This window comes from Paramisgurnus dabryanus, chromosome 11, assembly GCF_030506205.2.
Source record: "Paramisgurnus dabryanus chromosome 11, PD_genome_1.1, whole genome shotgun sequence".
NCBI classification, from domain to species: Eukaryota; Metazoa; Chordata; class Actinopteri; order Cypriniformes; family Cobitidae; genus Paramisgurnus; species Paramisgurnus dabryanus.
The window spans coordinates 24,725,820-24,743,337 of record NC_133347.1 but is presented as its reverse complement, the minus strand read 5'-3'; the positions used below and the strand labels follow the sequence as shown (position 1 = coordinate 24,743,337).

General features: G+C 40.3%; 1 protein-coding gene across 1 annotated transcript; it reads right to left on the bottom strand.

Annotated features, from left to right (window-relative positions):
* Positions 1-7,638: 7,638 nt before the first annotated feature.
* Positions 7,639-8,769, bottom strand: LOC135729735 (4-galactosyl-N-acetylglucosaminide 3-alpha-L-fucosyltransferase 9-like). The gene has a single exon (XM_065247567.1). It carries the CDS (start codon positions 8,767-8,769, stop codon positions 7,687-7,689), a length of 1,083 nt encoding a protein of 360 aa, XP_065103639.1. The 3' UTR covers positions 7,639-7,686.
* Positions 8,770-17,518: the final 8,749 nt, after the last annotated feature.

Sequence of the window (17,518 nt, the reverse complement as noted above, 5' to 3'; positions counted from 1 at the left end):
GAATAGTAGTATAGTATACAGTAGTATACTAAATACTGTAAAATGGAAATACAGTTTAGAACTGTAAATCTTATTTACAGTAGCCCACTGGCAACAGACTGTGTAGTTAGAATTATGACAAAACGTTTTGAATTTGAAATGCATAAACTTGAATTATAAACAAGTGTAATTTAATAAAACTGAATAATTTTATGGCGTGAGACAGATACTTTTTAGAGCACACACTGAATTATGTCTGTAGGGTGTAACAATACATCTATATGAATCGATGCATATGACACAACGTCCATCTAGAGATTTTTGTTTATTTTTGTGTATTAGCCTTAGCAGTATGCAATGCAGTAACAAAGCGGTTGTAAGACAGCAAAAACACAGCGAAAGAGGAAGACGTTGTGAATGCTATCAGATGCAAATCGTGGGTTTGGAAATATTTTGTATTTGGAAAATGGATTGGACAAACAGATTGCCAAGCACCAGCTAAAACGCTAAACTTTGACTGTTGCTAACATAAGCTTGATTTTGTGTGACATTTTTTCCCTTATTATTTTTTTCTTTATTTAAAAAAGCGTATTTTCTCTTAGTTTGTTGTTGTTAACATCCTAATTGGAATTTTTTTTAATTAAAGAGTTTAATTAAATGTTCATGTTATATATTTTGGTTGCATTCGTGAGTTGAAAAAAATTTAATTATTAAAGTATCAATAAATTAATAGAATCAAATCAAATCTTAATTGAATCAAATAAATGTTTGATGTATCGGCAAACATAGCTTCCCTGGTGAAGATAATCGACACTGTATCGTTTTGCAATGAACCGTCAGTGAGAGTCTAAAAGGGTTGTTCATTCCTATTTTTTTAATGTTTTGTAATGTGTTTTGGGCATAACGTGCAACACACAAAAGAGTCTTTGTATTGAAAGTGTTATTTTTTTGTATTACAACCTTTGGTTTTCTTTAATAATTTGTTACATTTATATAGCGCTTTTCTAGAGACCTCAAAGCGCTTTACATATGAAAGTGGGGGGAATCTTCTCAACCACCACCAATGTGCAGCATCCACCTGGATGATGCGACGGCAGCCATATTGCGCCAGAACGCCCACCACACACCAGCTTATTAGTGGAGAGGATACAGAGTGATATAGCCAATTTGTATATACAGTGTGGGGAGGATTAGTAGGCCGATGGGCAGTTTGGCCAGGATGCCGGGGCACACCCCTACTCTTTTTCAAATGACATCCTGGGATTTTTAACAACCACAGAGTGTCGGGACCTCAGTTTAACATCTCATCTGAAAGACGGTGCTTTTTGACAGTATAGTGTCCCCGTCACTATACTGGGATGTTAGGACCCACACAGACCCCAATGTGAGCACCCCCTGCTGGTCTCACTAACACCTCTACCAGCAGCAACCTGGTTTTCCAGGTGGTCTCCCATCCAAGTACTGACCAGGCTCAGCCCTACTTAGCTTCAGTGGGCAAGCTGTCTTGGGCTACAGGGTGATATGGCTGCTGTTTTAAAGTTGTTTCATTTCAGTCATTGAAGTAAAATTAGCAGGCTATTAAATGCTGTAAATGTACTTGTTTTCTAAAAATACTTTATTTGTAACAAACAGAGATAAAGAATTTTCAAACGTGTTGAGAGCCGAAACGTTTCAGTGCTCGGACAGCACCGTTAGTGTTTTGAAAAGCATTACTTAAAGGCGGGGTGCATGATTTTTGAAAAACACTTTGGGAAAGGGAGTGGGGCCAAGTACCAAACAAACTTGTAGAAAATCAGCAGTAAGGGGCATGTCTACTCAAGGCTTTGAACAGGTTCACGGAACGAAAACGAAAACCAGAAACTTTTGATGTTTTGCATGGAACAGAAACGACACCAGAAACTTTCAAAAAATATATGTTCTGGAACAGAAACTGTATTTAAAATAATGGTAACCGTTTAATAACGTTATTTTTTTTTCATTCTTTGACAAGATTTCTGTCTTATGTTACTCTGTGAAATTCACTTCCGGTCATCGTTGACTCATCTGAGAAATGAGAAGCTTGCCACCAGCAAGTAGCTACTCAAGCCCAAGTCTCTAATGCTCAATCATAAGAGGTAAATATTGTAGGCTATCAATTATCTCAAGATGTTTCTGTTTTTTTAATACTAATTAGTGGTGTAACGGATCGCAGTGGTGTAACGTGATCAATTCCGAACAGATTACGACCCACAGTTCGGCTAGTTCATTTTTAAAGGGGACAGAGAATGAAAAACCATTTTTACCTTGTCTTTGTTGAATAATGGTAGTCTACCCGCATTCACGAACTTACAAAAAGTGCTAGACATGCTAAACATCTCAGTCTCATAGAAATTCCTCTTTTAGAAATGTCAGCCAGTAAACAGCCCAATCTGAAAAACTGATGCTTATTGTCACGAGTGACTATGGGGGCAGAACCAAAGTTGTGAAGAAAAGTTCAGCCCGGACCGATTTACACAAACACCATCACTTCCGGGTAACCCCGGGCAACGAAATCAGCGGGAACAAACGTCAGGTGTGTGTGCTGATGTGGCGAACGCTGACTGGGCGGTTCACAGGAAGCAGAAAGTATAAAAGGAGCGTGTGAAACACAGGAGGTTGTTCATCTCTTTGTTTGTTGTGGATGGTTGGTGAAGGGCGTTGTGGTGAAGCGGTGTGTTATATGGCCAGGCGGACGAATAGAAACCACGGAGAGGATTTGCTGCAGTAAAGAAGGAGAGGAAACGAACCATTGAGACAGGTTTGGAGAGAGACGAACTACCTTAAAGAGGTATACTCTTACCTGTGTATGCATGTGTATTTGAAGGCTGCCTTGAGGCACGATCTCTGGCGGAGACTTCGCAGAGTCGAGTGACTTTTTGAGGACTGCTGGAGGAGGACGAACGACACTGAGGAAGAGAAATAAGTGTTACCAGACTGTAAGTACCAGTGGTTTATTTACATTCACTGAGGCATTGAGAAACGGAAAGTAAAACCTTTGTGTGGAGTGTGTTGTTATTTAGTGGCCCCACCCTGGAGAACTAAGCCGGTGGGCGAGCCAGTGGATTGTAAAACGCACGGATCGCTGTGTGGGGGACTTATGCTATCCACACTATCACCTGTGGCAGCGGTTGCAACGTCTTTCTCTAGTGAACAATTTGACCCGGTGTGGCGGTATGGGCCTTACCTATCACTAAAGAGTGTGGATTGCCGTGGGTGAGTGTGATTTATTGACGTGTGTGCACCTGAAGTATTTGCAGTGTTGTGCCGTGTCTCCTGTCGCCTATACCGCTCCTAGGTCAAGCAAGTCACTGTGAGGTGTTTCGTGAAGCTGCTGTGGTGTGACCGCCATCATGGACTTACCTTCTTATCACCCCCGCCTGCGTGTCCAGGCACGAAGGAAAGTGTGTGAGTACAGTGATTGAAGTGTTGTGGAGGAGACCATTTGAAACAAAAGGAAGTAGGGAAACTGTGAGCAATTCAAATAACTGTTGTGTGCAAAACCTGTGTTGGAGAGGAGGCCTAGCTATCTGCCCCACCGATTTAGGTGTCGCCCCGACCCTGGGAAGGAATAGGAGCGGACGTGTCTGGCCAATCGTACGGACATAATACTGCAGTCCCGTCTACGTTCCCCTCTCAGGACAACACAGGCCGTGACCGGGCCAGCAGCAACCGTTTGGAAGTGGGTAAAGGTCGTCCTCTCTCCCACCATGGACCAAGGTTAGGTGAAGTGTGAACGTTTCTACCTATATTGAAACACCTACCTGTAACGCCTTCAAGTGTGATTAAGAGGGCCAAACTAAAAGTCATACTTACTCGAAGAGCTTGTTTATCCAGAGCAGCACCCCCAGTGAACCGCAGAGCCACACTTGAGCCGAGCTAAAAGCTATATGTACCCAAACGTCTTGTAGATCCAGAGCAGCACGCCCAGTGAACCGCAGAGCCACTTGAGCCGAGCTAAAAGCTATATGTACCCAAACGTCTTGTAGATCCAGAGCAGTACGCCCGGTGATCCTAGAGGCGAGCCAAGAGCTATACTTACCCGAAGATCCACGTAGACCCAGTACAACACGCCCAGAAAGTCGTAGAACATACAGGGTAGACCTAGAGGCCATACTTACCTGAGCGACCTTGTAGATCTAGCCCAGTACGCCTAGTGAATCCTGGGGGTTGCCGGAGTCAAGTGAAACTCATACTTTCCCTGTACACTTGCCAGTCCAGTGGAGTACGACTTCGTGACGTCCCCGAGCAACCTGAAACAGAAAGTAAAGTTGTTCTCATTACAGCAGCCTGCCATCGCAAACATCCAGCGTCAGAGGAGGGCACGGTAGTTCAGTTGAGATTTTGCTAACCTGTCTCTTGATTGTGACTGTAGAGGCCTCCGGGACGAGCTGTGAAGGCAGTAGGCCGCGGACGGAGGAGAGTTGCGCAGGCACCCTGTGTACGAAGGAACAGAGGAGAAAGTGACTGGAACAGAGGAGAAAGTGACTGTCACGAAGGAATCCACGCTAATACTTACCTGACTACACTACAGGTATTTGCAGGAGCGAGACGTAAAACGGCCTTTGGGAACCACGGAGTGGACCCCGCGACAGAGCAGGTAGCCCCCTTGTATTCTCACATCCACTGATTGTCTATTCTCCCTTCTGCCTCCAGGAGAAGAGGAGGGCGCCACGGGTTCAAGAAAACCAAGGCGAAGGACCGGTATCCCTAGGAGAGGCGACACTGACCATTGGACGAAGGAGTCCCGTCCCCCTGTTCCCCTCTCAGTGTGTGTCTCTGTCCTCGGCACTTGGCCCTCTCCTCTCCTCTAAGACAAGGAGACAAGAAGATTATTTTAATTTCTCCTTTCCCCTTCTCAACAATAATTTTAACAAATTTAAATAAAGTTTGTTTTAATTTTCACTTATCTGATCTTGTGTGTCTGGTCATTGGGGTGCTTTTGGGGACCTCCTCGAGGTGGAACTTATGGAGGGACATTAGTAGTCCGCTCCTACCGGTAACACTTATGACATCACAGGCATCTCACTGCCCCTCCACTTTAAAATAATTGGCTACATTTTTTGAGTGGCAGCAAAGTCAGCCAATCAGTAATGAGATTGCAAGTTAAGCAAGTAGGGGGAGCCAAATAGGTGCAAAACCACTTGTTTAAAATCCCCCACCCTAATAGAGCTATCTGAGAGAGGTTTTTAGGAAGCTAAGGCATTACAGACCCAAACAAAAAAAAATTGTCTACATGTCACATCACAGAACAAGGATAAATACCCAGTTCAATCATTCTATGTCACCATAGTTCAACGCCTAATTTTAAAATTCAAGTAAACACAAAGCGAAAAATTCATATGCTGTGAATTGTGTATGAGGTCATTAATTGATACAATCTTCGGAGGGGCACGATTTTCACCAAAGGTTTTTAGTGAGTGTGCCTCATTCATCCCGAAAAGAGAAGCTGCTGGCTCTTTGATCGCCCTCTGGTGGCAGGATGCAGTAGTCATACGCTTTCTCCATGCAAATGAATGGGACTCAGGTCAAATAAAAAATAAATTACACTTCCAATAAAATTTTCCAAAAGATTGTTTTAGTCCTTTTACAGTTGTTATCACGCTGATATATCTTCTATTGTTCATTTTTGTAACAAGTTTCATTTTAGCTAGTAATTTGACGGTCGTTATGATTGACATTTGTGTTGATATCTTCTCTGAACAGACTGTCAAAGCTTCAAGGGAAGATCGAAGTTATAACTAACTATTCATTTTTGATTTCTGTGTTATTTCATACCGACAAAATGAAGTGTATTTAACTTACCTTATTTCAGCAAGCCATTCAAATGAAACGTTCAAGGGGCATAGTTGAGTTTGGCGTGTGAGCATTTGGGTGGACGTTTGATACCACGGCTCCGCCTCCGGGCTCTACGGACGAGTCCTTCTGTGCATGCCCTGGCTCTAAACTGAATTTTTGGAGTAACATGTCAGTGCCCATCGTCTTATATTTTACGTTCAGATAATTACAATGAAAGGAAGCGGCGTTGCGTAATTGTTTTTTTTTTTGTCTATGGTTTAAGCGCTTTTGAGGCACTAAAGTACTTTTGGCATCCGTGGAAGTAGTGTATGTATACTGTGGTAGCACGGTGTTATTTATAGTAAAGTTAATCAACAAGCTATATTTAAGCAATATCGCTCGAGTAGGAGTGTGATATACGGCCTCGTGCCTCTGGTCTAATCGCAGCCGTGATGATATAGAGCTATATCACACGACTCCGAGAGCGATATTGCTTTTATACAACAGTTCGACGGCACAAGTTTGAAAAACGAAAACTAGAAAACAACAACGGAGTTATTTTAAAAGCCTCTTTGTTTGGGAACTACTTTCTTCCGCCATGGATTTAAGGGCGGCCAGAATGACAGGTAAAACTTTCGGCTGCTTTGAATTTCATAATAACTCAATGGACGGAATAGCCGTTTCTTTATATTACCGTTTCTTGGTCACAAAGTGTGGTTTTAAGATTAGTTCAGTCGAGAATATATATGTATTATATCTATATCTTCAGTCGATTAGTAAAGATAGCGCCTGTTTAAACGTTTGCTTAGTAAGATTCGGTACAAGAACCAGAGCATGAGCAGACATCAGTTTTCTCTCGCCCCGCTGACCACCGCCCTATCTGGGCTACATCTCTGACAGGGATTCCCTGGCTCTGATGTTGGCCTTGTGTTTGATGGTCAAAATTGAGATCAAATCAGCAGTATTTGGTGTCATGATGAAACTTTTACTTGTTTTCTTATTCATATTGTTGTTATTGTTTTGGCGCGAGGTAAAAGTGAATAAAACTATACTTATATAATGTTACTATTGCTTTCCCATTTAATCTTAACGCGATACGAGCACACCCTTGTTATTAGACTTGTTCTTATCAGTACTATATAAAACTGTTTTTATAAGTGTCAGAGAGATGTTTTTGCACGTCACGATTAAATAAATGATCAATGTCCACATTTAAAAGCTGCGGTGCTTACCTGCAGTTCCACTGTGTTTTCGCGTTCTGAGGAGAGACATCGGTCCAGAAAAAAATATTGTTTACATTCCTCTTTCCAAGTGTTAATCGTCCACACGATGTGACAAGACATTACTCCCATTAAGTTTAACGTAACATCCAAGAGCGCTGATCTTTAACGGAATAATAACTTCCGATTGGGATTCACATACTGATTTTACGAGCTAGTGAACTAATGAGACACATGGAGAGTGATTAAAAACAGCGCGTCTGTGTTTGTCTGTGTGTGCGTGCAGATTTTCCATTCAGAGATGAGCCTGTTTAGAGGACCTCCATTCACTAGGTGGCGGAATGATACGAAAGGTGAAGCGGTTACTGTGCCGTTATCAGTACAATATCGCACGCCTCTTAGCCAATCAGATTCGAGAACCAGAAAGAACTGTTGTATAATAACTTTTATGTTGTTAGTCAGTAGTAGAGTAAGGTTGTTCCAGTTGGTCGATGTAGTGTTTGTCTCAACTCTCCTCAATCGCGATTGGACGGCTGGATAAAAATGACAGAGTGCCACGTTTTGATAATATCTTATAAAGTAATGTTTAATAAAATCTTACAAAACAAGCTCCGCATATGCTAGTTATGTTACATTTTTTGTGCAGTCAAACAAAATCCTTCACCACAAAAGTCTACAATATGACATGACTGAATTAATTGTTGTACCATTTATAGAGATCGTGAATTTCTTTATAGTATTTGTGTGTTGCTATATATTCACAGGCCGTGCAGATGGGCAGATCAAACTCTTGTTGCTGTAGTAAATGAGGTTGTGGTGAGAAATGTCTCCTCCAGTTAAAGTACCTGCGATATGCGACTTCGTCCAGGTCCAGACGCATGAGATATTCTGCGAGTGACTTTGCATCTGGGAAGTCTTGCACATGAATGAAAGCATCACCGGGTATAAAGTTTTCATAGTTTTTTCTGGGAGGTCCCAGCACCACAGGTACAGTACCTACTGATAGGGGTCCATTTATCTTTTCAGTGATGTAGTCCTTGTAAATGGAGTTCTCAAAGGAGAGATAAAATTTGCAGCTGGCTATGGTGGAATAGTAGTCCTTGTGCTCCAGGCATGTTCCATTAACCTTCCCGTACATATGTACGTAGATATGCTTCTTAAGTTCATTATAATAAGCGTTCCTCTCTCTGGCGCCTTTGTTACTTACAATCCAACAGACCAATTTTTCCTTCTTGGGAATTTCAAAATTTTCATCAGGAGTTTTTCTGACAGTTAAGTGCAACCTTGTAAAAATATCAGCATCCTGTCTGTAGCTAAGTGTGTGGTTGAACAGATTTTCAATGCCTGGTTTTCTTGCCGTGTGATATGGTGATTCCAGGTTAAACCAAATCCACTTCTGGAATGGGGGGCGAGGAGATGGTGGAAGGTTGGACAGATCCCGGTTAATAGATTTGTGATAGATGAGGACAGCGTCTGCGTTGCTGTAAAGAGATCTGTTGTCCGTCAAAAAACAACTGTCAATATTGAAAATTGTTTGACAATCGCTCAGGTTAAAACTGAAGTTTTCAGGCCAGAACCATAACAACAGTATTGGTTTCTCTTCCTTTACTAGATCAGGTCTCGCAGTGGCATCCACTGGCTCATGAAGTTTTTCTGAGTGCTGAGGCTTTTGAACTTGTGTGCAGTTGTTGAGAAACGAGAACCAGAACAAGATGGCAAGACATGCGATTGTCACCACTATAACCAGACGATACGGCAAAGCTCCATTTGAGATCATGATTGGCAATGTTTTTCTAAAGAGAATGAAAATGAGAAAAATGTTTTGCTTTTAGGAACAGAAAAATCAGGAATGAACAGCCTTTCTTGAAAACGGGTTGAATGTGTGCCCACTTATTACTTTATACAAACAGTGCTCGAGACTAACACTGTAAAAATTCCTTGTTGCACTTACATTTTTAAGTTTAATCAACTTGAATTTATAATTCATTTAAACTTTTTTTGACTACTGAGAACTTGCTATAAATGTATTTACATTTATTTAGTATAGATCGTGTACTAAGACCGACGAAAATTTAAAAGTTGTGATTTTCCAGGCAGATAGGACTATACTCTCATTCTGGAGTAATAATCAAGGACTTTGTTGATGTATCACGGCTGCAGCAGGTGTAGGGATATTACGCAGTGCCCCGAAAATAGATCGCTGCTATTAAAAGTAACCAAGTGGACTTTTTCAGGCAGTGCGTAACTACGCCTGCTGCAGCCATGTTACATCAGCAAACTTCTTGATAATTCAGCAAGAATGAGAGTATAGTCCTTGCCATATCTGCCTAGAAAATCACAACTTTTACACGATATTTCCAATGTTATGCAGGTTTTCAACTTCATTGATGTTTCTTTAAAGATGCACATTTAGACTATTGTCATTATAAGAACATGTTAGAAATGTAGTTCTGAGTAGCAACTCCTTCCTCACACATCGTTTTGCTGCAACATCATCTTACAGGACTTCAAGTGGGTTAGGAACGCGGCAAGTACTCAAAATCAAGAACATATTTGTGTACTTCCATGCATTCACGATCACAATATATGCCATTGCCAAATAAACAAAATAACAATTTACTAGAATTCAGACAAAAATGAATTTTTTCATTTATAAAAAAAAATAATTGGATAGAATTATTTTTAAAAAATCTGAAAGATTCAATGACTCACTAATAAATATATGTTGTATTAATGTGTGAAAGAATTGTTTTCCCTAGATCATATGACATTTTTATATGTATTTATATGTAAACTGTTATCCCAGTACTTCTTTGATAATTTCAACATTTTGTTAATGTCTTTATGTTATCGTGAGCGAGCATTAACTCGGAGTTACTTTTATTGATTGAGTAAACTCTTAAACAGCATTCTATAACCAACATAGCCCAGTTTGTGTAAGTTCAGGGTTAATCTGATGAAAAGTGAACCCGTTTTTCTGAAATACCCCCAGGTAACTTCTTTAAACTAACAATGACTTACCAAACAACACCGAATGATGGCTGATCAATTAACCTAAGAAGTAGGGGAACGCATGTTATGGCCGCTTTCGAAACTTTGCTTCTTCAGACACTTTGGGATTATCTCCCCAGGTGTGTCTTGTTATCTTGTTAACCATGTGTGTATATATTGCTCTAGTGTTTCAATTGTCTTTTGTCAGTCATTGTTGGATGTGGTGCTTGTGCTTTCCTCATGTTTGTTTTCATACTTAAATTCGTTTTTTGTTTTGTCTTGTTATGTGTTTTGTTAAATAAAGTAAATGTGTTTAGATCCTCTGCCTGTCTGCTTGCCAACAAGTTATGCAAATTAAAGTTTCTCAGAAGCTCAACACGAAATGTTTTATTTTATAAAGTTGTAAATGTATACGTTATAATAGTTTTGTTTAAATGATTCCAAATAAATTTTGCTTAAAAGCATGAACCACTGGTTTCTGGTCATTGAATATCTTTAGCAAATGGATTAAATGTGATTATTTATTAAGGGGGTTTACTGTAAAGAACGGTTAACTCAAACAGAAAAATATATTAGCCCGTATAAATATATATATATACCCGTTGTAGCCCATAAAAGACCTACATAAGACCTAGCTGGAACTCATGACTAACCCATGGACAGACAGTTTCATGCCTGTGCTTCACCTGCGTCATCCTGTGGGTCAGGGCTATATCATGCCTGTGATTCACCTGTGTCATTTTATCTGTCAGGGTAAATCATGCCTAGCTTGCGTCATTCTGTGGGTGAGGGTTAAATCATGCCTGTAATTCAGTTGTCTCATTTTGTGGGTCAGGATTAAATCATGCCTGTGCCTTTCCTGTGTCATTGTTTGGGTCAGGTTAAATCATGCCTCTGCGTCACCTGTGTCATTCTGTGGGTCAGGTTAAATGCACATGCCTGATTGTGCAAAATATGTGGAAATATGGAAATTGACAAAATTGCATGCTGTAAAACTATTAGCACACCAACAATCGTTTTGTTCTCATAGGGTGGATTTGGAGGCTAAGAACATTATTAATTCAGGGATATATCAAAATGTTCAGCAGTATAATATATATTACATAATGTATGTTGACACAGTTCAGATTTTCACAGATGCATCAAAAGATCAGAATGGGAAAATAGGGGTTGCAGTCCACATTTCAAAGTATAATGTTAATATTAAAAAAAGGACAACTGATCATCTGACCATTTCTACAGCAGAAATGTTTGCAATAATTCTGGCTCTACAAGGGGTGGAAGAAGTAAAACCCAATAAGGTGATCATCTGTTCAGACTCAATGTTCTCACTAGCATGCATTCAGAGCGGAAAGTCTACAGGATCTATTAGATGAAATAAATCAACTCATTTTCAAATAAATCAACAGAGCATAAGCATAGGATTTATTTGGGTGCCTGCACACAGGGGAGTGGAAGGGAAAAAAACGTCATTTTCGTCATTTTGAGGGTCAGCTCAAAATTTGAGACCGCGCCTACAGTCCGCTTACAACAGCGCATGTGCGTGAAAATATTTAGACAGGACACTCCACTATAAACAATTATACAAAGGAAATAGACAGCATTTGCACACACACTATTGTTTTTCTTCTTTAACTTTTACTTCTTCCAAGAACAGAAAGCTTTGGAGCATGTTTGTTGATTCCTGTTCTTTGTTGTCTTGTTGTTTGTTCTAAACTGTGTTTGCAATGGTGGATCGGCTACTTTTCTTCACCTACAGGTATCCTAAATGTACTGTAAATGTCGCCAAATCAGTGCTGCCCTGACGCCCTGTTAGACTAATAATTTGAATAAGAAATCATTTGTATTGCGTATAGTGTTGAACGCGGCCATCCGCGTGTAGCCGCGGGGAGTATATTTGGAAAGCTGCGCGGACGCGTGCGCGCAAGCCGGACGCGGACGCTGAAAAAAAGTATACCCCGGCCCTTACTCAAAGAAGAGCTGCGGTGGGGTTCACATCAACAAGTCAAAGCATCTAATGGAGACACCGCATATATGAGGCAGAGCCGTAGATGTAATGCAACACATAAACTACAGATAAGAAAAAGAGCCATCAAAGTGCCCAGGTTAAGAAAAGAGGAAAGATGAGGAGAAACATTCAGAAGATAAAAGTACACTGTAAAAAATACTTTGCTGCCTTAAAATTTTTTGTTAAATCAACTAAGATTTACAAGTCATGTCAACAGAGATGAGTTGTCACAACTTATAAAATATAGTTGAGAAAAGTCAACTTAATTTTATAAGTTGTAACAACTCACCTGTAGTTATAAGTTATAACAACTCATCTCTAGTCAAGATAAATAATAGTAAGTTAAAATGACTTGTAAATCCGAGTTGATTCAACAAAAAATTTTAAGGCAGCAAAGTATTTTTTACAGTGTTTGTACTGCCATAACGAAGTATAATATATTATTATGTAGCTTGCTATGCAATTACACAGAGCAGTATTATATTTTTTTCTGTTTAACTAGCTTATGTAACATTGACTACCCATTTAAAAGTTTTAGAATCACTTTCACTTATTCATATTTTTCCACATATAATAGCAAATTCATTAAAATTGTGGAATAACAAAGATGGAACATAATAAAGTCAATATTATGACTGGAAACAATCCAAAATAAATCAAAACACAAACACTTACTGATGGTAATTTTTATAATAGTTCATAAATGTATACAGAAATCTTATTTGTTAGTTTAGTGCAAGGTTTTAATAGGCCTTAATTATTAAAGAGAAGGTTAAGAGATGATTTACTTATATGAAATGTATATTTAAAAGATAAAAACCACTGCTATTATTATTTATTAAATAATACAATTTAAACAGTACATTTACAGAAATATTGTACTTTTTTAACCTTAAAATAGCTCTGCGGCCCTCAGATGAAATATCAATCTCAGAAATGGCCCCAAGCCAAATTGAGTTTGAGACCCCTGCTTTAATGTTTTTTACTAAACAAACAGTACAGACATCTTAAGGTTTGTATTTTATTCCTCGTCCAGTGGTTCATTCAATACAAATATAAGCCAAACATTCTGAATCATGTAAAACAATTTGTGTTTTAAACTGCAAAGTTTCAATACTTTACTTCCAGAGTGTCAGATAAATATATACATTGTTTTGCTTGGATTGATCAAAGAGAAACTTCACAGGCTTGCCTGCTCGGACAGAATTGCCTCAAGTTCTGTTATTTTTAGGGGATGCGGAGCACTTAAGCCACTTAAGTTAGCGGTCATGGAAGCATTACGGCTAGCAAAGGCGGAATCCAAATCCTCGGTTCTGATTTTACTAGACCTATTGGCAGCCTTTGACACAGTCAGTCATCAGATCCTACCTGCCCATCCAATCATTGCTAGGGATCACGGGTACTTTCCTCCAATGGTTCAAATCTTATCTCTCAGAGTGATTTTTCATGGTGTCGTGGAAGGGCGTGCGGTCCACAGCTCACCAGATGGTCACTGGGGTCCCTCAGGGATCAGTGCTTGGTCCACTCCTTTTTTCCATCTACACAACATTGTTAGGTCCGATCATACAGGCACATGGCTTCTCCTTCCGCTGCTATCCTGATGACACACAGATCTTCTTTTTTCACCCTGATGATCCCACCATAGCAGCACATATTACAGCCTGCTTAGAAGACATTCGGCTTGGATAGAGAAACACCACCTCCAGCTAAAACCTCGCTAAGACGGAGTTGCTTGTTTTTCTTGCACAACCCAGGCTACAGCATGACCTATCCATTCAAATTGGCAACACAACAATTTCTCCTTCCAAAACAGCAAGAAACCTTAGTGTAGTTTTCGACAAACTGTCCTTTTCTTATAACATTGCAAAGACGGCCATATCTTACAGAGCATGCTGCACAACTTCTGGTTATGTAATCTCCAGGTTGGACTACTGCATTGCTCTTCTTGCTGGCCTTCCTGTACAGTCTATTGAGCCACTCCAATTAGTTCAGAAAGCAGCAGCATGGCTTACCTTCCAGGAGCCCAAAAGGGCTTATGTTACGCTGCTCTTTATCTCTCTCCACTGGCTACCGTTTGAAGCGCGGATCAGGTAACAAGCCGCTACTACTCACAAAATTTTCACTGGGACCGCACCAGCATACTTTCACACCTTTATACATTTCCCCCCTTATCCAGAACCTTATATTCAGCAAATGAGCGGCGCCTTGTGTTACCTTCAGAAAGGGGCACTAAATCACTTTCCCACTCATTTTCCTTTACTGCTCGCTGCCTGTGAAATTACCTTCTTATTGCAATCTGGTCAGCCACATCTCTTGCAACATTAAAAAAATCAAATAAAAATCCACCTCTTCCAAAAATACTCTTCTCCCTTTTCAGTAAAAAAAACTCTTTATTTTTCTCTCAACAAGTATTGTTTCAGTTTAGTGAAATTTGTTAAATGCACCTTTTTGTACAATTGGCTCCCTGTGACACATTGCTTTTATTGTTTCCTAATCTTTGTAAATCGCTTTGATTATAAATGTCTGCTAAATATAAATGTTGGCATGCAATATTTGCTGGCGCCTTGCCGCACAAGTATAAAATGAGGGGCAGGTGCACTGCATAATTAGCTTTTTCGTTGAGAAAGCTGAGCATATAGAGTCCGACCGACTCAGCAATGGTACAGCAATCCATGGCGAGCGACTTTAACATCTCCGTTCTGTTCCTTACGGGAACGAGGGTTACATACGTAACCGAGACGTTGCATTTCAGTCTGTCACTTTGACGTCATATTGATGACTGACTTTTGGAAATCCCCACCAAAGCGCCATGGATACTGCCCCTCCAGTTTCCTGCATAAGCCTCCCGCCCCTTGTTTTTATAGTAGCTGGAACAGGGCCATAAGCAGAGGGGGCCAGCTACTGCTTGTCCCTACATTACCCACTTATGGTGCTTTTCCATTGCATAGTACCCCAAGATTTAGATTAGTCTGGGTTGGGTCAGCTCACCTCACTTTGGCGTGGTTGGCTTTTCCATCAAGTTTAGTATCACTTCGCAGTGGGAGGGATTATAGGCGTGTCGTTATATATGCGCTGCCTACTGCTGTGACATCATAAAAGTGAGAGCGTTGTTGTACATTCCCATACATTTATTTATTTCTCAGTCCGCCACAAAATTAAAATTGACCACCACAAATAGATGTTTGCACATCGCGTTTATTACTACCTCTGTGTCAAATGACAGTTTCTGTACAAACACCTGTGGTGTCAGTTGGAGGCGCTCCGCTGAGCCTCATTGAAGTTGCATTTAAGCATATATGGGGACGTGCTCGTCCCGAATGTTCCACCACAGACTGCAAGTCTGGAAAAAACTGTTATGGTGTCCCTGATTCTCAACCTGTGGATGTTTTTCATCGCTAAAAGGGAGTTTGGGAACTTATAACAGAGAGCACAAATGACAACATGTTTGCTTGAGACATCGCAAGCTAGCACTGAGGTAAAGCTAATCTTTTACATTATAGTGAGGACGCTGGTAGTAACGATTCTCACAGACCAATCAGTGATCTACAGTGTTTTCGCGTCACGTTTGGTATCAGCTTTGGTCGCTTGGAACCCCAACCGAGGTGGTACGAAAAAAAGTATCTGGTACCACGTACAGCACACAGTGGAAAAGCTCCCAAAAGTAAGTTGACCAAAACTAAACCAAACCGTGGGGTACTATGCAATGGAAAACGCCATAAAGTAACCTTAGATAACACTGAGAAGCATACCCATCTTGGCGGTAGCTGGGAAAGCTGACGAGCCACATCTCTTAGGGCTTTTCCAAGGACGTCGGAGGAAGTACCAAATTCTGTGGCGCTGCAAGCGGACACATAAGCCGGGGCTCTCAGTGCTTCTACCGGTTTGAGGTGAGAACACAGGAGGAAACCAGCTTGATACAAACATTATAAAACTTAGTATAACTTTTAGTATAAAAGTATAAAAACTTTTATAGCCTGCAGCTCTACAAATGTCTGTCAGCAAGGCACTTTGAGCCACTGCCCATAAGGACGCAATACTTCTATACTATAAGTAGAGTGCGCCCTAGCAGCGGAGTGGCCATCGGGAGAGTCTGGACATTTCCCGGTGGGCCGGTAGTGTTTTGAGGCTGCGAGCGACTGTCTGATAATAGTTATACATTGCGAGTTATTTAGCAGTTATATAGAGTTATATAGAGTTATCTGGCGGCCTGATGTGCGGCCGCTTCCCGCTGGTCAAACTGGGCAGCCTCTTTGCTCAAAAGTATATAAAAGTGCTTAACCTGTTCGGCAGGTCCAACCATGTCTAGGATTTTTAAAAATATAGGGGAAACAGTGAACAGCCCTTCCCAAAATTGCATAGCCTGTCGGCCTTTGATGTAAAAAGCTGCCGAATGCCTGTTTATTACAGTACATATGCGGTCGGATCCATCAAGCAGATAGACTTTTTGATAGACTAGTAGTACGTGTGGATTAAGGATGTTTAAAATTTCTAGCCTGGTGGTCAGGACATGAATGGATCAAATCAGCAGATTTGCAAAGGTTTATTTATTTCCACATATATCATAAATAAAAATTAGCAGTGTAACTTTGCAGTATCACATTATATATTTCCTACTATGTGATTTCCATATTATAGATGAGAGTATGCAACTGCATGGCTAAAAATATAATTATTAAAAGATGCACACATTATTCCGCATATGACCGCAATGAACGTCTCATATGGCAATAAATATCCCCATATAACTTAAAATAACAGCATAATGAAATTAATAAACAAACAAGGAAGCAGGACTGGCATGTAAATTGCATTATTATTACAAAAAAAACAGCAATATTACTGAAATAAACTCTGAGGTAAATGCGCCAAACACGTTAAAATAAATAAGCAACAACATTATTTATAAAAAATATTATTATCTCTCAAAACTTTATATGACAAAATTATATTTAAAGGAAAAATTCTTACAGTTATTTAAAGATGCACACATTATTCCATATTACTCCCACTTATGAACACGTTCATTTCTGGCCTCGCTCTGTTATGTAATAGCTGATTGACAGGTGCGCATATCCATCTTTCAAACAGGTATCATTTTGTATAGTTACTCATTTTGGAAAAATAGCCATGATTTAATTATTTTATTATTATTATAGCGAAAATTAGTAGAGAATTATTATTATTAAAAAAAATTTTTACCATGGAGGGCCAGTGGTAAACGAAATTTCCCGGTAGATTTTTTGGTCCCACTCCAAGCCACCTGAGCGAGCATAGCCGTTATCTACGGGTCGGCAATAGGCTGTGCAACCTGTCCGAAATGTGGCAGCACACCTGAGCCGGTGTCAGAGAGTGATGGCCCCCCTCCCGATGCAGCAACAGACATATGATCAACCTCGGGAGATCTGATGGATGGATAGTCCCATTTTTGGTGGGCCAGCCCTTTCCTCACTGGCTGCAGACTGAGAGACCCCGGAGGGTTGGTTGAAGTAATGTCATATTTTTACATTAACTTGTTTGGAGTGATGTA

Bases quoted from the DNA above. Each gene is read 5' to 3' on its own strand.
- LOC135729735 (XM_065247567.1), bottom strand. From the start codon at position 8,769: ATGATCTCAAATGGAGCTTTGCCGTATCGTCTGGTTATAGTGGTGACA.